This window comes from Xiphophorus hellerii, chromosome 18 (assembly GCF_003331165.1).
Source record: "Xiphophorus hellerii strain 12219 chromosome 18, Xiphophorus_hellerii-4.1, whole genome shotgun sequence".
In the NCBI taxonomy this organism is placed as follows: Eukaryota; Metazoa; Chordata; class Actinopteri; order Cyprinodontiformes; family Poeciliidae; genus Xiphophorus; species Xiphophorus hellerii.
This window is the reverse complement of record NC_045689.1, coordinates 194,191-217,151: the sequence shown is the minus strand read 5'-3', so window position 1 is coordinate 217,151 and position 22,961 is coordinate 194,191. Positions and strand designations below refer to the sequence as shown.

The following is a 22,961-nucleotide window of genomic DNA, read 5'->3' as shown; positions in this document are numbered from 1 at the left end:
ATGTACATTTAAATTCTCTGAGCCTCAGCTAATCAGTGCTAATGTTCCTGAATCCTCACTGGTTACCTATTGTGTTTATTGCATATTCAGCTAAAACACTAACAATAAGATAATTTATATAAATCAGCCAATAAATGAGAATAAAGTTCAAAGGTCAGGTTTGATGATCTCAGTTTTTTTTTTCTTCTGATAAAGAATGAAGCGTTTGAACTGATCGAACTTTGTTACCGGACAGAAACTTTAGTCATTATTTCATAATGCAAATATCTGAGCTATGAAAAGTAAAGTCGGTGAAAAACAGGAGTTTATATGCGGCCTGCTGAGAAACTTCATCTATCTGGAACTGAGCAGTTTGGAAAATTATGATCTATGAAACTTTATTGAATTGAAGTTTGCTTCCTTATCGGGGAATAAACGGCGCAAGATGATTGTTTGCGCCTAATGAGACAGCGACAAAATGAAGTTAAAACCATAAAAGCTGCTGGAGGTGAATAACTTCCTTCTAAGCGTCAAAAAGCTGATTGGTGATAAGAGAGAAATTATTCTTTTTCAGGAAGACATTTCCTTTCATATTCACAGTTTTTACACATTTATTTTCATCGGTATTTAATTTATCTTGTTAATAATCGACTTTAAATTCATTTCCCTGTTTTTTCCTCATTCAGTGAAAAATAAAACTGTCAGAAGGAAAAAAATCACCAAGCTGAAAACACTATTAACCTGCTAATAATAATAATTCAGGATTATTTTAATTCTGAATTATTTTCTATATAAATTTAAATACAACATTTAAAGAGGTGGTGAGTTTCTGATGAAATTCTGACCAGCAGTTGAGAGGAAGTTTAATCTGACTTTTTGTCCTTCATCCAGACATGTCCCTCCATGTTGTCCGCTAACTGTTGCTGCGACGGTTCTGGTTTCCGCCGACAGCCGGAAGCTGCAGGTCAATTAGGAACCAAACAACCATCAGATTTATTAGAAACAAGCAGGAACTCTAAAATCTCCTCCTGCCTTTCAGACCAACCTGACCTGCTTCACGTCCTCGGATCCAGCAGCCGTGAACGCCACGCAGCTCCACGGTAACCATGACGACCAGAGTTTCCTGTGGACCAAGGATCCAGATGCCGCTCCTCTTCCTCAGTGCTCCTCTTCCTCCTTCTCCCCCCTGCGTCCCGCTGTGAGGTCTGTCATCTTGGCCAGATCTTCATCATCTGCGCCGACCTGCCGGATGGAGCCGCTCTGTACCTGGCGACCCGGAGTCCCTTACCGGACCTGGAGGAGCGGTACGGACCGGCAGCACACTCTGGACCCGACCAGAGTCTATTTATCATTTATTTAAAAATAATATTTTAGGAAATCCAGCTGAGACAAATGAGTAAATATTATTCTGCTAACGTCGAAAAATACAATTTTGTATTTGTCATGAAATAAGAAATTAAATTAAAATCACACTGAATAATCATTCACGTCACTAGTCGTTAGAAATCAGCGGTGACAGTTACATCATCACCTGTCAGATTGTTGTAGCCCAGAGTTTTTCTCCGGGGAAACTCCGCGGACGCGGTGTTGGAGAAATAGTCGGTGATTTTAAAGAATATTTATGGATTCAACACGTTGGAAAACACAAAATCTCTTCTGAACTGCGACGCTGTCAGAGTGGAGCAGCTCTGCAACAAGCGCCTTGGTGCAAGAAAATGTTTCAGTTTTGCGGAAAACTGATTTCAATACGGCCGAAAAAGAAGAAGAAGAAAAAACACCTCATCCTAAAGCGCGAAGACGTTTTATTGAAAATATAAGTTATGTCAAAATGACCGTTTTTCCATTAGGCCCATTTATTTCCTTAATTCCAATTTGCGCACCGACTCATGAAGGATCATCTTATTCAAGTTTTTCTTGTTTGAATCATCCAGTGGCCTCCGCTTCTTAAAATGAATCATTCTCAAATATCTATATCTGAAATATAATCACAGTTAATTCTCACACTGAGCAGCCAGAGAAATCAATGTGATGCTTTCTAGGGTAAAAACTTATGATGAACTTCAGCTTTATTTCCTCAACGTTTCGCAACAACAGTTTGTGTCTGAATTAATTCAGAAATGCTCTCTCTCTCTCTCTCTCTCTCTCCTTCTCTTCTCTTCCCTCTCCTCTCTCTCTCTCTCCTCTCCTCCTCTCTCTCTCTCTCTCTCCCCCCCCTCCTCTCCCTCTCTCTCCTCTTCTCTCTCCTTCTCCTCTTCTCTCCCCCCCTCTCCCTCTCTCTCTCTCTCTCTCTCTGACTGGACCTGATGCTGCAGAAACTCTTTGCTGCTCAGCCGATGGAGAAGCAATGACAAGAAACCTCCTGATTTCAAAGCAGATTCATTTGTTTTTAAATGAACTTGTCCTACTAATCTAACCTGTCCTTAAAATATATCATAAATATATTGGGTGTACAGCATGTTTGTAATTTTAATGTATTTTTTCTACTCTAATTTTATATTTAATGTGTTTTTTCTGAGAGCATTGAAACAAAGTCAAACTCCGTGTTAAGCTGATGACTGAAGCTGATCGTGTTGCTCTGTTCCAGCCTGCCCACCGCCGCCTCCTGCTGTTGAGACTCACTCAGGTAAAATCCCGCCCAGGTGACTCCTTACCTGATCTTTACTTCTGGCTGCAGCATTATTCAACAAATCTGCTGGTGTTTAGATTTAAAAACGTAAAAACTGGATTATGAGTTAATTCATTCAAGAATATCACAAAATTATGCTAAAGTAGCAGCAAGTCAATATAGTTTTACTCGTAAAATCCCCAAATTATTCAAGTGAGAGAAAAAGAGTATTTGATAAAAATGCGACTCTTGAGCCATTATTTGACCAGAACATTAAAATTATGTAATCAGATGGAAAATAACAAAGTTATGCTGAAATTCTGGCATTTATAGAATAAAATAATAAAACTGGTCAATTATTATTATTATTATTAATTATAATATAATAATACATTTCTAACATGAATTATAAACACTAATTGTAATATGTTTACACCATAAAGCTTCTGAAACCAAACCTATATTGTTGTGGAAAAACAATACTACTTCCAAGCACTGTTCAGGTAAAATCACTACCTGAACAGGTAAATATATGAATATATATTTCATAGTATATGAAAAATATCATGAAATATATAGTGCACAATACAGAGAGCTCATAAGACAGTCAGTAATGAAGCAGGTCTGGATCAAAGCTCTGCCAGGCAGAGAAACACCTGCAGCTGTGGAAAACAAACTCCAACCATGTAACCCAAATAGTTCTTTTGTTGAGAGTTCATAAGCATTTCATATCACATGACTATGTGACCTTATTGTAATTTTTCCATCACATATACTTCAATGGGCAGCATACATAAAAGCTCTAGTCATACAGCATAATCAAAGTCTACTGGAACTGACACCAGTTAGATCAAATCTACTGTTTACTGTAAAACCGTAAAATGGAAATAACTGAACAATAGAGATTGTGTACAAACACGATGTCTCACTCTGACATAAACTGTGTGTCTGGTACAATTCAGTGCTAACAGCTACTTTCGATCAAGAATATAAGTGTTACTTCATTAAAATATTATCATCAAGTAAAAGTAAAAGTTTGGTACAATAAAAATACTCTCGAGGAGTTTCTTATTTTAAAAGTTACTGAAGTAAATGAAGCTAATGTCTGCTCTCCGATCTGTTTTCAGTTCCGGATGAACCCAGACTGCCCCCTGCTGGTAAGTTTAGTCCCTTCAGATTAAAATAGCAGCTGCATCTCAGAGTACCTGTCATGATTTTTTAAAGTCTTTTACATACGAGACCGAGAATCTGTGAAAACACTGATCTTGTCCCTGACTGCTATCGCTATCGGTCTGAAAAAATGCACCAAAAACAACCAATCAGAGCCAGGAGGCGGGCCTTGTGCTTTCACTCAACCTCATGTACATGCTGCTAAATGTGCTAACTAGCCTTAGCATTGACAGGAGGCTATGCTAGCTGCAGCGCAGCAGAGACAAAAGGGTGATTGACAGAATTAAACTCCGCCTCCTGGCTCTGATTGGTTGTTTCCCGTTAGCACTGGGAGACGACAGAGAAGCTACAGATTATCTTCTCATACCATATTTTCACTACATAGTGATAGTTTCATCCAGTAAGCGTATTCCTGTCTGGATCTTGATGGTTTCAGCTTTAACGTGTTCCTCCGCGCTGACTCTCTCTCCTCTGTCTTGATGATCTTTGCTCACCTGTTGCCAGGTGTTCCACAGATCATTCAGCTTTAGGTTTGAATCGGATCCAGTTTCTTCTGCTCCAGAATCGTCTCTTTGACCCGAATTCAGTCTGACTTCATGTTTCTACAGATGAGAACACAAGAAATCACTTTGCTGCTGTCGCCTCCCTGATCCTCTTCCTCTCTCATCTCATCCTCACCGCGGTGGCTCAGTGTGGAGCTCATGGGTCGCAGCAGGTGGGTCTTTCTGAAGCAGAATAGTAATAAAGTTAGAATCGATATTCTCTTTTCTTGGTCAAACAGGAAGTTTTGCCCGCTGGCCACCAGCTGCTCTTCGTCTCTCCAGCCTCTGAGCTGTCAGTCAGCTGGATGACGACCAGCGAGCAGAAATCCATCCAAACCTGCCGGTTCTGGTCCTGCACTGATTCATTTAATTATAGGTCTCTATATTTAAAGGAATGTAAATATGAACATTCATGTTGTTGTGATTATCAAGCTTTTCTAAGCATTTAAGATAAGATAAATCTTTATTGTCATCATACCACTTTAGAAAATAACTATTCCACAACAAATTTATTGAAAAAATTCAGGCTGGAACTTTAATATGTGTATTTATATTAAATATACAGTATTCATCTTTTCTTAAACAAAAAATAAAGCGTTTTTTGTATATTTGTTGAAAGTGCCACCATGTCGTAACAGAATGTTATGAGACAGATAATCAGAGCTCCTCCTCTGTCGTCTCCCAGTGCTAACTAGAAAAGAAACAACCAATGAGAGGCAGGAGGCGGGGCTTAGCGCTGTCAGTCACTCTTTTTCTCTGCTACACTTGCTAGTATAGCCTGTTGTGAATGCTGAAGCTAGTTAGCGTGGCCACTGATGATGTGGGATAAAAGTTTGGCTGATTGGCAGCGCTAAGCCCCGCCTCCTGGTTCTGACTGGTTGTTTTAGTGCCTTTCTTCAGATGCAGCTCCAGGACGTCGATCTTAATGTTGCAGGTTAAAATGGTGTAAATATGCGTATTTAGCAGAGTAGCTGAGTGGTTGAGTCCTCTGACTCTGAGCAGCAGCTGCAGCTCAGTTTATTGTTTTAAGTTTCAAAACAATTTCCAAATTCGCTTTATTAACTCCATCAGTAACATTTGATCAGTCTATGTGATTCTCAAAAGAGAAAAAGTGTGAATTGTAAACATTTGTCAGCTTCTTCCACTCGTTTTTCAAAAGGTAAACATTTTTAAACATTGTTTTTATTAAAAACTTGCAACAATGTTTCTTATATTCCATCTTGTCAGAAGAGATAAAAAGTGCATCACACTTTGCATTAACAGCAGGTATGTAGGATTCATCCATGTTCTGCTCAGACTGAGTATTTTTACTTGTTTATTTTAAATATGAGTAAAGTTGTAGTTTTATGAGTAAAGTTGTAGTTTTATGAGATAAAGTTGTAGTTTTATGAGATAAAGTTGTAGTTTTATGAGATAAAGTTGTAGTTTTATGAGATAAAGTTGTAGTTTTATGAGATAAAGTTGTAGTTTTATGAGTAAAGTTGTAGTTTTTTTACACCAGTCTGAGCTAAAATGAGGATCTTGTGAAGTTATAGCCAGTATTGATTTTATAAATAAAGAAATCTTGTTTGGTCTGAACAGTTTGTGTTCAGCATGTGTGGGGTCTGCAGAGATGTCAATATTTCTTTTCAGCGTGTTTCCTAGGAAACGATAGTGACTGTAGGGAGTGACTCGGTACCAAGCACCACTCTGTATTTTATTTTGAATATTACTTCTTTATTTTCTTGTTTGATTCAATAATTTGCTCATTAATAACGACAGGAATGTCTCTGTGTTCACAGAACCGAAACCCGGAGCAGCAGATCTGAAGACTCCAACACATCTGCTGCAGGATGTTTATCTCTGCATTTTAGGTTTTAGTCTTCTATTATCTTAATATTAGCAGTTTTATTTATGTATATACTGTATATACTGTATATATAAACAATAAACAGATGCATGCAGAACTAACACAAAGTTAGATTCCTGAAGACTTTCTGCAAAATAGGGCCAAATGTTGAGACTTTTTCATGAAGCTAATCTGGTTCTTAGCCAGCTGTCCTGCTCCGGGTTATGAAATCTCTGTAAAGGGAAATGTCTAATTGTTATTACAGTGAGTCAGTTTTGAGTTACAGTGAGTCAGTTTTGAGTTACAGTGAATCAGTTTTGAGTTACAGTGAATCAGTTTTGAGTTACAGTGAGTCAGTTTTGAATTACAGTGAGTCAGTTTTGAGTTACAGTGAGTCAGTTTTGAGTTACAGTGAATCAGTTTTGAGTTACAGTGAATCATCCAGAACTTCCTCTGATGAATCCAAACTTTTCCTCAGACTAAAAGACGTTTTAATCTAGAAAAATACCGTTAGACAAATATTTGATAAACTTTGATTCTCTGCTAAAAAACAACCTGACATTCTTTATGTTGTATAATCATCGTTCATAAATTGGTGTTGATGAGTTTTATGGTTGTATCTAAGAAAATAAAAATAATTTAAATTCCTGTTTCCTGTCTTAATTTGGGCTGTTTAGAGTCATGATGAGCCAAGATGTCCCTCATATATCATTGTAATCTCTCATTTCCTTTACTTTGTCCCTGTTTTAAATAAATAAAACACATTTAACTTCTGAAAGAGCTGGCAAAAAAGTTTAGTTTGAAAATTAAATGTTAGCAAAATAAAAAATTCATTTGGAGGTAAATATTTAGCTTCCTAAGTATTTAATTTGAAAGCTAAATAATTATCTTGTAAAGTAAACATTTCTTGTGAATTAAATATTAGTTTAATTCACAAATAAATGTATTCCTACACATATGTGGTGAAAATGTGACTTTGATAAATTAACACCCACATTTTTGTCTCTGACAGGCAAAATAAACCAAATGTTTTGCTTCTTTTTTATTGTATAACTTAATGTATGGCACACCCTGTAACTGTATTTATTTTTTTAATGTTATGACTCCAAGATTTTAACCCATGTCGGAGAAAGGTTTGGACATTAGTGACGTGGTTCTGCTGATGGAAGGTCTTCTGGACCAGGAAGAACCAGGTTCTGGATCTGCTCTGAGGATCCAGTCCAGGATCTCAGAAATAAACTGAGAAGCTCCGCCTGCAGATCCACTGGTGACTCTGCAGCCCGTCATGAAATACTCAAAATAATTCAACATAACGCGTAATATAAATGTCATTGTAGACAATAAAAGTGATTTGAAATTCAAACTTGTGAAATACTTGAATGAATGTTTTTCTTCCTCATCGTCTGACGCGAGACACGTGATCCGCAGAGTGGGACTTTCCTCCGCCCTCCTCCGGCAGTCCTCCCTGAATCGCCTATATAACGCGTCTTACTGCGAGGTTCCAGTTAAACCCACTCAGGACCGGTACCAGGCTGGTTCGGAGGTGGGGATCCTGCTCAGCATGGACCGGATCTGCAGGCTGCTGGCGCTGACTGGTGAGTCGGAGACACAATGATCGAGTCAAAATCATTCCGGATCAAAATGTCCTGATAGAACCTCATTAATACAGTAAATAATGTTATCTATTTGATTATTGCCTCATTGTGAGAGTTTTATTCGGTTAATGTTTCACCGTTAAAGGTTTTTCGACTCCAGTCTGACGCAGGAAATAAACACGCGATAGGCGTTTTTTCCACGCCTACAACGCGTGTTCTTCTGTTTTGGTCCGAATCAGTTGATGTTTTTATTGCAATTTTTAGTTGCTTGCTTTTTTTAGTTGCTTTTTCTAGTTGATATTTGTCCGGCGGGTCGTTTCCTTATTAAACAGAGAAAATCTTCACGGTCAGGTGAGTCACTTGGATGTTGGAGGTTCGCGGTGCGAGCAGGGAACCAACGAGCAGAAAATGAGAAGCATAACGATCTTAAGTTTGTATTTATGACATATCTATTACTTTTACATACATATACTATTTCAAGAATAAACATTGCATAACTTTACTGCAGGTTTTAGAGACTCATTTCTCCCCATCGAGAACATTCAGGAATTTATTTCCCCCAAAGAGGCGACAACAAACTCTCTTTGAATTATATGAAATGATTCAGAAAAGTCTCCGTCTGTCTCTGACTTGCAGCATTAACTCCTGTAGCGACAGTTCGGTTAAACTGCTGGCGGCTGATTGTAGTTTAATTGTTCTGGTTTCGCTGCACAGGAAGAATCAGGAAACAGCAGCAGCAGCGATCAGGTAACCACCAAGTGGTGTGAGTCGTTTTATAAGATCAAATCTGGCAACCACAAGCCAAAAACTTCGAGTAACTGAAATTGTAGCGACACAAACAGAGTTGGGCTCAGTGTTCCTGTCAGACAGAACCACTGGGCAGCAAGAAGTGAGTTTTACACTCAGGCTTTAAATGTGTTCACCTCTCACTCCTTTACTGTGATGTAACCGAAAATAGCAGAATCAGATTTTCTAGTCTGAGTTGAGTCACATGTCTCACCTTTACCATTTTGTTACCACATGCTTGAGATGTTGTATTATCTGGTTTAGTTTCAGTTCTGCTAAATGAATTAAAAACTGGCCACTAAACCCAAAAAGCTCAATAATTATGTTAAATAAAAGCAGTCGAGCCTTTTTCTGGTTGGTTTTGCTTTTTTGTGACCTATAATCAGAAAAAAGCTCATTTAGTGAAGGGAAAAAGTTCCCAAATCAACTTGGCTCAATGTAAAACATAATAAACTGATTAATCGTAGCAGACGCACATGCTGCAGTCCTGGCGGTAGAAGTAACCCTGTTTACACTCAGGTGCATTCCTTCTTCACCTGCCTTCCTTCTTCACCTGCCTTCCTCCTTCACCTGCCTTCCTCCTTCACCTGCGTTCCTTCTTCACCTGCCTTCCTTCTTCACCTGCCTTCCTTCTTCACCTGCCTTCCTTCTTCACCTGCCTTCCTTCTTCACCTGCCTTCCTGCTTCACCTGCCTTCCTCCTTCACCTGCCTTCCTCCTTCACCTGCCTTCCTCCTTCACCTGCCTTCCTCCTTCACCTGCCTTCCTCCTTCACCTGCCTTCCTCCTTCACCTGCCTTCCTCCTTCACCTGCCTTCCTCCTTCACCTGCCTTCCTTCTTCACCTGCCTTCCTTCTTCACCTGCCTTCCTTCTTCACCTGCCTTCCTTCTTCACCTGCCTTCCTCCTTCACCTGCCTTCCTCCTTCACCTGCCTTCCTCCTTCACCTGCCTTCCTCCTTCACCTGCCTTCCTCCTTCACCTGCCTTCCTCCTTCACCTGCCTTCCTTCTTCACCTGCCTTCCTTCTTCACCTGCCTTCCTTCTTCACCTGCCTTCCTGCTTCACCTGCCTTCCTTCTTCGCCTGCCTTCCTTCGGTCTGCAGACTCCACAGCGTAAACTTTTCCCACTGTAGCTCCAGTGAAGGAGCCTTGTGGACACGGAGGCTCTGGTGGGCAGGAAGGCACCGGCCTAGTGAAGAAACAGAACCTGTCTGGAAACTCTAAGAGTTCAGCAAGTAATGCCCTGAGTCCAAACATCCTAAAACGGATAATAAACGGACGCTGACATCTATCAGTCTGGAATTTGTCGCAAAGCCCTTTCCACCTGAATTACAGTACGAGTTACTTGCTCTGTAATTCAGTACAAGAGTTGCAAAGTTAATTCAGGATATCTGGAATGTAATTAAAATTACAGATTAAAAACCCGATTTTATGTTAAAACTGCCTGCCATAGGTCGGCCCATAGGGAAAATGTCCCGGTTCTCCCGATTAGCCGATCCGGACCTGCTGAACCTTCTCCTCCCAAAATGACCCAGAGAATCCATCAACGGCGCCTCCAGGAGGAAGAACCCAGAACAACATCTAAACATGATCTGTTTTCTGTTTAATCCAATTTAAATGGAGACTGTTGGCTAGCAGGTTGCTATGCTACCTTGTTAGCTAGGAAGCTCTTCCTGTGTGCAGCTGATTGTTTCTGCCTTACAGCTGTTTTAAAACTATAACTGCTGCACCACCTAAAACTAATATCAGGCATATCATTATGACCACTTAGCTGATGGTGTGCTAGCTTGTTGACTTGCTCTTTGATATCTAAACATTCTTCACTTTCTGAGCTGATTTTCTTTTGATTTATTTCAGGTCTGGTGGTGCTGCTGCTTCCTGCAGCTGCTGCAGACCTTTCACCTCTAAACTGCAGCGTCAGTCGACTTCCAACCCGTTTCTTCAGGTACCAGCTGTCCCAGTGGACCGCCTCAGATGACTGCGACACACAGTGGACAGACCATGACGTAAGTAAAAACAGAGAGAAGACATTGAGATGAGAAATAGTTTACTGCAGAAAATAAAATGATTATATAAATTACTTCATCTTCCAGAAGGTTGTGGTCGCCCAGGGTTCTTCCGTCAATGAAAACCTGGTGGAGAACGTGACTGTCGACCACATCGACCTGAAGACCTGCTATCCTCACCTGACGCACATCACCGAGTGTTGGAAAGTGAAACAAACTTCACCAACAGAGACTAAAGTAGGAAGAGAAAGAAGAGTTAAAGTGTTAAATAGTTTTAGCATCAATCTGTGTAGATTTAAATGCTGCATTGGATTTAAATATCATTGTTTCCTTCCTTCAGTTTGATCGGTTTGTTGACTGCAGAGGTAAGAGCTGAGTGTTTCCACAGAAACATGTTTCTGTCAACATGTCGGCTTTTCTTCAGCTCATCAGCGTATTTCCTGTCGTGTTGCAGTGAACTGCAGCCTCTTGGAGCTCGATGGCGTTCCTCCACCAACCAGTAAGAGCTCTGAGTTATGTACAGTCATACAAAGATGTGGTTGTAGATACTTCCTCATTTTGAGCATATTGCCTTAAATATTCAGATGACATCATTTCAGAAACGTTTTCTTCAGTCAAATTGAGCCCAGATCTCATACAGTATGTTGAAACTCCTACACAGTATTTCATTTGTTGTCACTTTCCACATGCAACACAGATCTGACACATTCTTATCGGTGGATTGTGTTTAATGAATTGTTCTCCATGCATAATATCCACAGTGTGTTTTTCCAAAAAAAGACCTTCATGTCTTCTTTCTTGCCTAAAAGGTTTGATGACAACTTCTTTAAATGTCAGCAACACTAAAACATTAATTAAATTAATCCTAAAGCACTAATCATAAACATTAGTTCTGCTGATGCTAAAGTAGAAGCTACTTGTGCTTACATGCACATGCTGAAGGGTTTCTGTATCTTATGTTTTCTCCTACATATTATGTTGTTTTTAAGTTATTTAAGTGCCCAAAGGTCTGTATTATTATTATTATTGTTGTTTACATTTTTTGTTGCTAATTTTGTTGCTAACTCTAATGCTAATTTTGATGCTAACTCTAATGCTAATTTTGCTAACTTGACTGCAGCAGGACTTTGGTCAGAAAACACACAGAACATCAGTAGATTTTCAGAGCTGATGTTGAAAATTAATTCAACTATCTGGAAAAACAAAGTAAATGAAGAATTAGCAGAAAGTTGCTCTGCTCCTTAGATATTATTGCCTTGATTAAAACCCAAACTAAAACAAGTGTAAAAGTACATTATTCACACTCTGATGCTCAAACAAGACGGATTAGCTAAGAAAATGTATTTATTGTTCATCACAGACACAAAAGTCTATACATCATAAACCAGTTAAATTATACAATAGAATAAAATGAAAAACTACAAACTTGAGAAAACTAAACGGTTTTCTGTTTTTTCAAAACCTCCAGTCAGAAAAGCGAAGCTGCAGGAGAAACTTTTCCACTGATTAGATGATGTGAAACTTTCATATTACTATTGCAGTGGAAAGAATAGTAATATTGTGCTTGTGCTCCAGATGACTGACCTTTGAACTCTTTGCAAATGAATGTCAGTAAACAGATTTCTGCCCAAGTACTGAAGAAAACTGGCATCATTTTCCATAAAGACTGAAGGTATTTTCAGGTCAAAACTGCTCTGCATGCAGATATTTGAAGGAAACAGGAAGTAGAACTCCTGCGTTACTTACCCAGAGAGGGTTAGGGCTAGGGCTAGGGTTAGGGTAGGGTTAGGGATAGGGTTAGGGTTAGGGTTAAAAAACGACTTTCAGGGGAATTTCAAGACAAAAACACCCAAAGAAAAAGAACAATAGTCACTGAATGTCTATTGAGACACCACGGAGATATTATGCAATTCACTTGTGCATAATTCACTCTGTAGTTAAAGCAGAATTGAATTTCACAATGAATTAGTGAATGCAACATCCACAAGGTCAGCCTGAAAACCTCAGACGTTATCAGATTCTGTGGTTTATCAGAATCAGTGGTGTTCAAACTTCGTCTCAGGTTTTATCTTCTGTTTTACTGATTTAGTTCAAACCACATTAACTGCAGACAGATGGCTCAGTCTGAGCCTTTAGCAGGAAACTCCTGACTCTTCTTCTGCGGTCCAGTTTGGTGCCGTCCAAGTCTCATCAGTTCAGGTCTTTTGTTTTAACTACTATCTTTAGCACCAGGATGTTATTTTGAAATTATCCAAGGTAAACTTGAGCATTTCTGTAGCTTAAGGAAACCCTGCATTGTGAGGATTTGGGTTTTTTGTGTGTTCTGGTTAATTTAGCCTCTTGTACAGTTGCTGTCCCTCGTTTGCTCATTTTCTCCTGAGTATTTAGTCTCACTTGTCTTCTGTTCCCGTGTGATGGAGACCAGGGTTCCATCCCTAATAAATGATGATTGATATTATATTATGTTGTTGAATTTATTTACAGACTAAATGCTTTTTGTTTCAGTTCTTTATTTTCATTCACATTGTGACATTTAAACATTCATTCAGGCAGAGGGACTGGCCATCCTTCCTGTAATGGAAGGAAATGTTAGTTAGTTTCTGATTTAGATGGTTTAATTTGAGTTTGCTAATTGTTTGAGTTTTACCTTCCTCAGCTGCAGGTGATGTTAAAAAGCTCCTGGAGATTATCATTTTCAATTAAGAGGGGCAATACTCTGAGGAGTTAAATTAAATAAGTTCACTTTAATCTTTGATTGACCTTAGATTAGTTCAGTTCTAATGATTTGCATGCATGTAAATATTTATTGGTACCATTTGTTGTTTTGTGTTAGGTTTGTGTAAATGTTTATTTCTTTTGTTTCGTCTCCCTTTACCTGGTATCAGTGTTGGAATTGCCCAAAGTATAAAAACCAGCTTCTTTGTCTCTCTGTGATACTGGGAGTCGGTTCAGATGTGACCTGCAGCTTCAAATAAATCCGTTTGCTTTCTGTCGCCTCCCGTCCTGAACCAGAACCTCCAGGCCTGCTGGCTCATCCTGGTGTGTCTGGATCCGTCTAACTGGTTTTGGACATAAACACTTTTTCCATCCTCATCCCAGTAGACCACTGTGTGGTTCCCCTCACCTTATACTCAAACCATGACATGTGATTTGTACGCATGTTTTATTAAATTAAAGCTGCAGTTTGTAAAAAAATAAAATATTAAAACTCTCACCAGTTAAGAGACAGATGATCTGTGAACAGATCGATCTTCTCCTTCGTCTCCCTGAGCTGCTATTGCAGTCTGAAGAAAAACGGCAAAGGCAACCAGAGCCAGGAGGCGGTTCTTAGTGCTGTCAATCATCCTCATGTAGTAGTTGTTCAATCTGTTAATGCAAAAGAAAACCGCAGTTTTCTGTGGTTACAGAAAAACCGATATCTGCCATCACTGGTGGCTATGCTAACTAGCCTTAGCATTCAGAAGTCTCTGCTAGCTGACAGCGCTAAGCCCCGCCCCCTGGCCCTGATTGGTTGTTTCTAGTTAGCACTGGAAGAAGGCAAAGGAATTTTTTTACATTTTTTTCTCAGAACATGCTGTAACAACGACAAATCTGTAAAAATATATGTATTTTTTTAATAAGAGTTGATGTGTACAGACCTGTACTGGCCCCTGTTTTAGTATTTGCAACATTAGCCCCGCCTCTTTTTGGATAAACCCCAAAATATCTCCACTTAGATGTTTGGATTTGTCTTATTAGAGCAACTTTTAGTTTTTTGGTGGGAAAATTTCACCTCTTAACTAAATAATGACATAATATTACCTATAGTGGAATAACTTGTCATAATCTGGAATATTGAATGTTTGTGAGGAGATTTTTATATCTCAACAAACTGTTGAATTCTTTGTCTTGTTTTTGTTCTTCTAGCAGAAAGATTTTTATCAATACCTGCTGGACTAATTGAAACTGTGAAGCAAACAACCCCAAAAATAGCATCTAACTGGTTCAACAGTTCAGCAGAGCAAACGGAGATCAAGAAACCCCCGTCTTTAAATTCACATAAATCAGTTTTTTGTGTTTTCTTTTGTTCTTGTCTCTCTGCAGTAACTCTCATTTCTTCTTTTGTTTCAGAGTTTTGCTTTTCTGAATCCGTGTGCATCGACAGTTTCACAGCACGTCTCATCCTCGGTGTTGCAGTTGCTGTGATTCTCTTGGGTTTGATCATCTGGTTTTCCGTCTACAAATTCAAACTGGGAAAATCTACAACTGCATCATACAGTCCGCCAATTCAAATGCAAACCAAAGGTCATGTGATCGATGGAGTGCCTGTTTCTGTCTGAAGTCATTTGGCAGCTTCTTCATGTTTTTGAGCTGAACGTTCAGCTAAACATCCAGTTATTTTACAAAGATCTTCTTTAAGTTCTTTCAAGCCTTTATGAACCACTATTATAGATTTATCAGCATTAAATTTACGGTTTGTGTTGGTGTGCTGCTGAAGTGTATTGGGAGAAGAGATGCTTCCAGTCCTGGAACCAGAAACGTTTCTGTCTGCTGTCTGAATAAATCCGTTTGCTTTGTGTCGCCTCCCGTCCTGAACCAGAACCTCCAGCCCTGCTGGCTCATCCTGCTGTCTGAACGGCCGCGTCGCATTTTATCCAACGTGTCATAAAATTTCTTCAAAATATAATTTCTAGAAGTTTTACTTTATTGTTTCTTAGTTTCCTTCGTCTTATGATTTCATGACAGTTGGAAGATTCTTGGAAGGATGCAACCTCTGGATTAATAAAAAGAAAATTAGCTTTGGAACAACATGAGCTCACCGTATTTACCTTTTTATTGTTTTTACCGTTTTTACCGTTTTTACTGTTTTTACCGTTTTTACCGTTTTTACCGTTTTTATTGTTTTTACCGTTTTTATTGTTTTTATTGTTTTTACCGTTTTTACCGTTTTTATTGTTTTTACCGTATTTACCGTTTTTACCGTTTTTATTGTTTTTTTCTTTATTTTCTGTCTATCTGAGGTTAATTAGGTCAATGTGATGCACAAAGTTGCTACTTTCTGCTGAATCCATTGATATAATTTCTGTTGATGCTTTGATACCATTAATAAATCATGTCAAGATGTGAATATTGATTTAATTATTTTTATTTGTCTGTAAAACTGGTGCTGGTCTGTAGATTCAGCTGCAATAAAATACTTTTTACAAGACAAGTTTTGCTGCAGATCTTTTTTTTTTAACCTCAGAGATGAAGTTGTGGCAGAATAATGAAGTTACTTTTGGCTCATAAAGCAGTGATAAACACTTTATTATGATGCCAACAATGATTAAAAACCATCTACTTTTATCCATCTGTGAAGGAAACAAGAAGGTTTTTGCTAAATTAACGTTAATAACTGGTTAAAAGTCTTAACATTAGATTTAATTTAATTTCACTATTTTACTCCCAGTTGTGTGTTTTATGATTTAAATCCTAATTTAGCTGCTGACTGACAATCCAAACTCGCTCATTAAATCTTTTATCATTCAAATGTTCCAGGTTGTTTTTTAAAACATACTAGATATGAATCTGCTCTAAAATGCAACAATTTGTTTGCAAAACTATGACAATAGATAACAAAGCAAAGTCTTAGTCAGCTGGAATCTTTCAGGAAATGCAAAACTGAAAGTAACACCTTGGTGGACATAAATCTTTGCTAACATCTCCCAGTTCTCGCCCCTGAGGCTGACTCATAATTCAGAGGAAATGTGTTCGTCTTTTAAATAGATTGTGGCTGAAGCACCAAGCAGTGGGTGTAACTCCAAAGAGACAACTCTGGCACCTTCAGACGGGCTTTTTATTAAACGCCGTGAAAACTATAGAAATAAAACATAAAATAAAATAAAATACATTTACAGACAGACAGGTGACACCTGCTTTGACAAAGGTTACCTCATGGCCGCTGCCACTTTGGACGTTTTTAATGATTAATTTGTTGTTGTTCATTCTAAACCAAAATATTAAGTAATTAAATAAAAACACCATAACCAATAAATTCACAAAACATTATAAACATAACTACAAAATACCTGGACAACAGGACATGAGGCTGCTGCATATAGCTCTGTGTTTATTTAAGCTTCTATGTTTATTTACGTCTCGCTGCATCACATGAACACAAATCTCACCATAACTTTCAACAAAAAATAATTTGACACGAAATAAAATACAATCATTTAACACAAATCTTAAAACGTGAACCAAACAACTTAAAATACATTATCCTAACTTTTAGAAATAAACATATTTTTTTATGACATAAATCATTTTAGTGACACTTACAGTGGAGAAAAACAAAAACTGCTCACACCTCTCTAAGTTTGGGATGCCGCCATCAGGGTGAAGCAGGAGGATCCCAGCTGCACAGAAAACGCAGAAGATGATCAAATGTTAATGAGTCATAAAGTCAATTACAAAATTACAATGCTTCTGCTATAACTCCAGCAAACCAGCAGGACACACAGAGGTTTCTGAACTGCTGAGTCATGCAAAAGGCAAGAGGAAAAGAAGAAACAAAAGGAACTAAAACCAAGAAAAAAGAGAAATCAGCAGCCAGATGGAGGCTGAGCAGGGCGACCTCTCAGAGACTAACAGTACAATACACTGTAAACAACATAATAAACAACAGAGTCACATTTCTCTGACTTTCATTATCCACTGTGATTGGTCAAATTAAAATTCAGCAGTTTTGTAATCAGTACACTTACAATGCTACAAGAGAAATGGTCAAATCTATTGAAGAATTACAGACTGAAATGGTGGATCTTCAGTTTTTGAGTCCACAGGAAATGGAGGCCATATTCAGACGCTCAAAGGAAAAAACTGCTTTGCTGATCTGCTGGGTTCAGAGCGCAGGGAGCTCTGCTACGTTCACGTTTTCAAAGTGTCTCTGAATGGATGCTCCCTCACAGAAAAATGGACAAAATCGTCTCATTCGTTGCATTCGTCCTGAAGATGGAAAAGAGTTGACAGATCCCACCGAACTGCGGAAAAGAGCTGTGGACTTTTCTTCAACGTTGTATGCCAGTGAGTTTAGAGAAGATTCTGGGATGACAGAAGAGTTTCTTAAGGACTTGCAAAAGGTGTCGGACCAAGACAAGGTCATTTTGGAGCATGCTTTGACGTTGGAAGAACTGCAGGAGGCGCTGCTGAGCATGGAAAATGGCAAGGCTCCAGGAATAGATGGCTTGTCTGTGGAGTTTTATAATTTTATGTGTTTTATATGTTGACTGAAGATCTGTTCTCAATAACAGGGTAGAAAGAGGAATGTTACCCCTTTGCTGTCGCAGAGCTGAGCTCACTCTCATTCCTAAGAAGGATGATCTTCATGAAATAAGGAATTGGAGACCCGTCAGTCTGTTGTGTACTGACTAAGATTTTCTCAAAGGTTCTGGCATGCAGATTGAGAAACGTGATTGATCAAGTTATACATGTTGATCAGTCTTATTGTATCCCTGGCAGATCAATAAGAGATAACATAACTTTAATTTGAGATTATTTGGACGTCTCTAATTTATTGGGTTTAAACTTTGGTCTGATTTCTATTGACCAAGAAAAGGCATTTAATCGAGTGGAGCACCAATATTTATGGAATTGTCTGAAAGCTTTTGGTTTCTCCTCTGGGTTCATTGCCATGATTAAAACCCTCTATTGTGACATTGAAAGTGTATTGAAAGTCAATGGTGGTTTAAGTCACATTTTAATGTAAAGAGAGGAATTGGCCAAGGTTGTGCAATGTCAGGAATGTTGTATTCATTGAGCATTGATCTCTTGTTATGGCAAATCAGGAAAATGTTGCAGGGTATAAAGTTAAGTGAAGTTTCTTCACCTTTTCAACTTTCTGCATATGCTGATGATATTATTGTGGCAATCACAAAAGAGTCTGATGTTTTTAATTTCATTAAAATTATTGAGTGTTTTGGTAAAATTTCTTCATCCAAAGTTAATTGGAGCAAGAGTAAAGCTTTGTCAGTTGGTAAGTGGACAAAACAAGAACCTAAATTACCTGATGAATTAAAGTGGTTGAAAAATGGTTCTAAATATTTGGGTGTTTATTTGGGGGATCAAATAGAGGTCATGAAAAATTGGGAGGGTTTTATTGAATTAATGGAGGGTAGATTAAAGAAATGGCTTTTGCCACGATGTTCTTATAGAGGCCGTACATTAATTATTAATAATCTGGTTGCTTCAACTTTGTGGCATCGCTTATCTGTTCTTGAACCCCCGCCAGGTCTTCTGGTAAAATTACAGACTATTATTTTAAATTTCTTTTGGGACAGATTACATTGGGTCCCTCAGAGTGTTTTGTTTTTACCAAAGGAAGAAGGAGGGCAATGTTTGATTCATTTAGAGGAAAACAGCCTTCAGATTGCAGATTTAAAGAGTTTTTTGTTTGGTGATCAAAATGTTTTGTGGAGAAAAGTTACAGAATGTTGTTTTTTTTCAAATGTTGGTAATTTAGGTTTTGGTAAAACTTTGTTTATTGTTGACTTTTCAAAACAGTAAAGTGTTTGTCATCTTTTTATGTTAGTGTGTTAAAATCTTGGAACCTCATGGAAACAAAGAGAGTTGGAACGTCCACATCTTTAAACTGGTTATTACAGCAAGTAAATAACACAGAAAACACAAAACAATATCATTTTACATAGACTATTACGTTATGGTTCGTGCCACACAAGGAAACAAGGAGTGAAGGAGTCTGAGTTCAAATAAACGTTTTTCAGTCTGATGTCATTCCTTCATCTGTGGGCGTTAAAAACGTTTCTGTGCAGATTCTGAACCTGGGGGCGCTGAGCTGAAGTAACAACCAAAGAGGTCTGGCCTCTTTGGCAATATGGTTTTTTTCCCTTGGGTCCAGCCTTCCTCTGTGATCTGGGTCAGCATTGGTTCTCTTCATTGTCAGGAAGCAGCTGCATAACCAACCAGACGGGCTGTGGGTGTTTCTCCATCGGAGCCGCATTTAAACACATCAGACCCGGAGCGACTGCAGCGGTAAAGGTAAAATCTTCCAGAATTATTCATCTAATATTTCATCTAAAATTGTGGAAATCAGACGATGACTTCTCAAGAGGGAGACATTTTCACGTCTATCAGGTTGAGTTTCAGTCTAAGTTATGTCTTGCTCCGAGTTTCCCGCAGGTTATTAAAGCTCAGCGGCATTTTTTGGGTTGGGATGGGGGGCGAGAGGCGGGTCACCCTGGACAGGTCGCCAGTCTGCCGCAGGGCAACACAGAGACAGACCCAATCACTCAGCGGGTTAGTCTGCGTTAGTCTCCGATTGCGGAAAAATACTGCGGGATGTCCGTGAAAACGTGAGGAAAATCCCGCGGGATGTCTCTCGACGAGGAGCGGAGGGAGGCGCGCAGAGCAGGTCGGGGGAATAATAATCAATTACATGTTTTGTTGTTTAAACCTCACATGTCCTTGTTGCTCTGCAGCCTCTGCCGGCTGCGAGCTCCCGGCCAATCAGAGGAATCCTTCAATGAAAACAACCAAAAGTGAAAGTAATATTCCCGCATTCCGAAATTACTAAACCACAGAGCTTAAGAAAAAAATAAAATAGACAAAAACATAAAGTTAAATGATATTTTATATAGCCTACTAAAATAAAAAAGAACATACTTAGTGACACTATCTTCTGCTTAATCTATTTTCACTACAGCCATCTGTAAATGTCTCAATATCAAATAAAGCTTTTGAACTCTTTGATGTTTGTATTTCATACATTTTTGGTTTAATCGTGTTTGATTTTCACCCAGTTCAGCTTCTCAGATCCAAAAGTTTCACTCAGGTAAGATTAGCAATACTTTATACTGTTACTCATAGAAAACCTATAATTACAGTTGTATAAGACTATGTTTAATAACAAAATAAAGTCATTACTACCCAGCTTTGAATATTTCATACTCATATTTTGGAAAGAAAATTTCCAAAATTTTATTTCCCAAATAACCCAAATAAATATTCTGGCATCTAAAGCCTAGTTTCCTGTCATATTTTAGTTTTATTTCATATTCAACAGAAGATTTCCTTTTTAATGTGAGTTTAAACTCTTCACAGTTGTTGGCCTTAAACTCTTCTTGGCAGTAAACTGTTGCTGATATGAATGTTTGAACTTGATCGTTTACAAAGAGCACAAAGTCTCAGATTTGTCAGGATTTTTTGGGCTCTTTGTGTTTCAGGATGGATCCTCTCAGATGCCTTCAGGCAGCGGGTTCAAAGGTCAGACAGGTGGATCAGCTGTACCAGGCTGGAGCAGCTGAGGGGAACCTGTGGGAGACTCCAGGTGTGACTCCGCTCTGCTCCACCGTCTCTCCTCCTCCTCCATCCAGATGTTTGGTCTGTTTCCAGGAAAAGGCTTATGCTGTTTGCAACAACGTGACCTCTGACCTTATCATGGAGGGAGACGGCACAGAGATCCAGACCAAGGAGAGCGGTGAGATGAACTGACTAAACTTCAGTTTGTGTTGTAATTAACCTGTAATTCTAATCCCAGATTATTAATCTGTTAGCAGGAATGTCCCGTCTTCATGAAACTGGTGAGTTTCTCTGCAACCAGCCTGGATAAAAACACATTTATGGTTATTTATGAAGAAACATCAGATGTTGGTGTTGATTCACTCCAGGTGAAAAACTCCTGACCACAAACTGGACTTGTTTTCCTTCATCTGAGAATCTCTGTGGCTGATCGTCATTCCCATCATCATCTTCATTATCATCATCATCGGTGTTTTGGTTTACAGGGAAGAGGAAAGGAACCCAGAGCCTGGCAGACATGCAGGTTGGTGCCATAATGAAGGATTATTCTGGTTTATGTCTCTGTAATGGGAGGTTGGTCACATGATCAACATGTCTGCTGGGCATCGCTAGCTAAACAAAGGTTTGGCTAACAATAAAGCGCTAATGCTAAATATTAAATCACTAATGCTAAACTTATTTACCATCATCAAGCAGAAGTTAATGCTAAACATTTGGCAACAACTAAAGTTTTACACCAACTCAGTATTAAGCAGAAGCTAATGTGCTACAGCAATATGGTAGTTAGCGGAAGCTAATGCTATGTGCTAAAAGTTTTCAAAGTTAGCAAAAATGCTAAACCTAAAATTAGCATTAGCAGGCGTGTTCCCACTGTTGCTGTTCAGTCATGAAAGAATTTAAATAAACAGAAAATTATACAAAGATCATCTGTTTTTTCCATTTATCTGCGTTTTTATTTCAGGTTTTAGTGATTAAAGAAAACATTCCTGTTTTCACAGAGCGAAGGAACCAGACGCTGCCGCACAGATGAACCTGTGAAAAAGTTTTACCTCCATAACTGGATGTTTTTATTGGCTTAATAAATTAAATTTTTAATTTTTATGGTGTGTGTGTGTTTCCTGTTTAAATCTTGCTTTGTTTCTATCAAGTTCTTACAAAGTTTAAAAAGATTTGAGGAGAAAACATCGACTTTCAAATGAAGGCAAAAAGATTTTTATATTCTGCTTAAAAACCATAAGAGACTCAGTTTAATTACAATAACGGGTCAATAATCAATAAATAAAATCACAATAAAAGTTTTGTTTAAAGGTTTTATTGCATATTTAAGACAGAAAACATTAAAGTACTTTGAGAACCGGAAACATTTAATAACACCAGAGATGGAAAACAGCTGAAACAGAAACATTTAAAACCGAGCTTCCTCTTCCTCCTCCTCTTCCTCGTCAGTCGGCCTTCAGGGCGAAGAGCACGTCGTCCTGGCTCACGTTGAGCCGGACCCTCTGCAGGACCCCCAGGCGGCTGGGCTCCAGCAGCAGCAGCCTGCAGGCTCCCAGGCGCCGACACGCAGCCAGGCCCTCCGACACGCCGACGGGCTGCAGGCCCTCCACCCGACACAGAGCCTGGTGCTGCACCAGCACCTGGCAGACCGAACGCAGGGCAAAGCCAGACAATCTGACGGTTAGCAACGCCTGGAACCGGTCAACACTTTACTGTTCTTATTAGAAATATTGTAATCATGGCTCGCTACATTCCAACATTTAAATTACATCAGTGGTTGGTGAACGTGTGAGATTCCTCTCATGGTTTCATTCACTGTGTGAGCTGCTTTCTGTCGGCCATCTTTGAGCTCAAAGATGGCCGACACAGAAAAGAGCAACAAAACGAGAACGAGTCGTTCACAGGCGATTTGATTCCTTCGAACGGTTCTATGAACGATAGGATTTGAGTTCTTTGTTCTAATTTTTGCTCACTGGTTCTGTTTGGTTCCGCTCTGACCAATGTGTGACCTTTGACCCGACCTGTTGGAGGTGATACCAGCTGTGACCTTTGACCTGACCTGTTGGAAGGTGGCCTCCTCCAGTCCCAGCCTCCTGAACTCTGCGATGACGGCTCGTAGGAACAGCTGCTCCTGCGTCGACGCACTCCTGGAAACAAAGATGGCGGTCCGTCAGCCGCTC

General features: G+C 39.0%; 1 protein-coding gene and 3 long non-coding RNA genes across 5 annotated transcripts; 3 read left to right on the top strand and 1 right to left on the bottom strand.

Moving 5' to 3' along the window:
* The first annotated feature begins 1,248 nt into the window (after positions 1-1,248).
* LOC116737408 (uncharacterized) lies at positions 1,249-6,772 on the top strand. Of its 2 annotated transcripts, XR_004342803.1 has the most exons (5): positions 1,249-1,283; positions 2,292-2,602; positions 3,712-3,741; positions 4,363-4,469; positions 6,078-6,772. It is a non-coding gene; the product is annotated as an uncharacterized LOC116737408 (long non-coding RNA). The 2 variants fall into 2 exon arrangements; XR_004342802.1 differs by lacking the exon at positions 1,249-1,283 and having other exon boundaries at positions 2,250-2,602.
* A 472-nt stretch (positions 6,773-7,244) lies between these two features.
* Positions 7,245-15,039, top strand: LOC116707922 (uncharacterized). Its single transcript, XM_032545628.1, has 7 exons — positions 7,245-7,317; positions 7,462-7,719; positions 10,361-10,509; positions 10,597-10,746; positions 10,850-10,874; positions 10,964-11,008; positions 14,620-15,039. Exons 1-7 carry the CDS (start codon positions 7,245-7,247, stop codon positions 14,826-14,828), a joined length of 909 nt encoding a protein of 302 aa, XP_032401519.1. The 3' UTR covers positions 14,829-15,039.
* A 6,157-nt stretch (positions 15,040-21,196) lies between these two features.
* LOC116737419 (uncharacterized) lies at positions 21,197-21,885 on the top strand. The gene is made up of 2 exons (XR_004342816.1): positions 21,197-21,307; positions 21,783-21,885. It is a non-coding gene; the product is annotated as an uncharacterized LOC116737419 (long non-coding RNA).
* Positions 21,886-22,080: 195 nt separating this feature from the next.
* On the bottom strand, positions 22,081-22,949 carry LOC116737412 (uncharacterized). Its single transcript, XR_004342808.1, has 2 exons — positions 22,841-22,949; positions 22,081-22,421 (listed from the first exon to the last, which is right to left on the bottom strand). It is a non-coding gene; the product is annotated as an uncharacterized LOC116737412 (long non-coding RNA).
* Between the last annotated feature and the right edge of the window lie 12 nt (positions 22,950-22,961).

Bases quoted from the DNA above. Each gene is read 5' to 3' on its own strand.
- LOC116707922 (XM_032545628.1), top strand. From the start codon at position 7,245: ATGTCGGAGAAAGGTTTGGACATTAGTGACGTGGTTCTGCTGATGGAA. The intron at 7,720-10,360 runs GTGAGTCGGAGA...GATTTATTTCAG, and splicing joins CAGGCTGCTGGCGCTGACTG to GTCTGGTGGTGCTGCTGCTT. The intron at 10,875-10,963 runs GTAAGAGCTGAG...GTCGTGTTGCAG, and splicing joins TCGGTTTGTTGACTGCAGAG to TGAACTGCAGCCTCTTGGAG.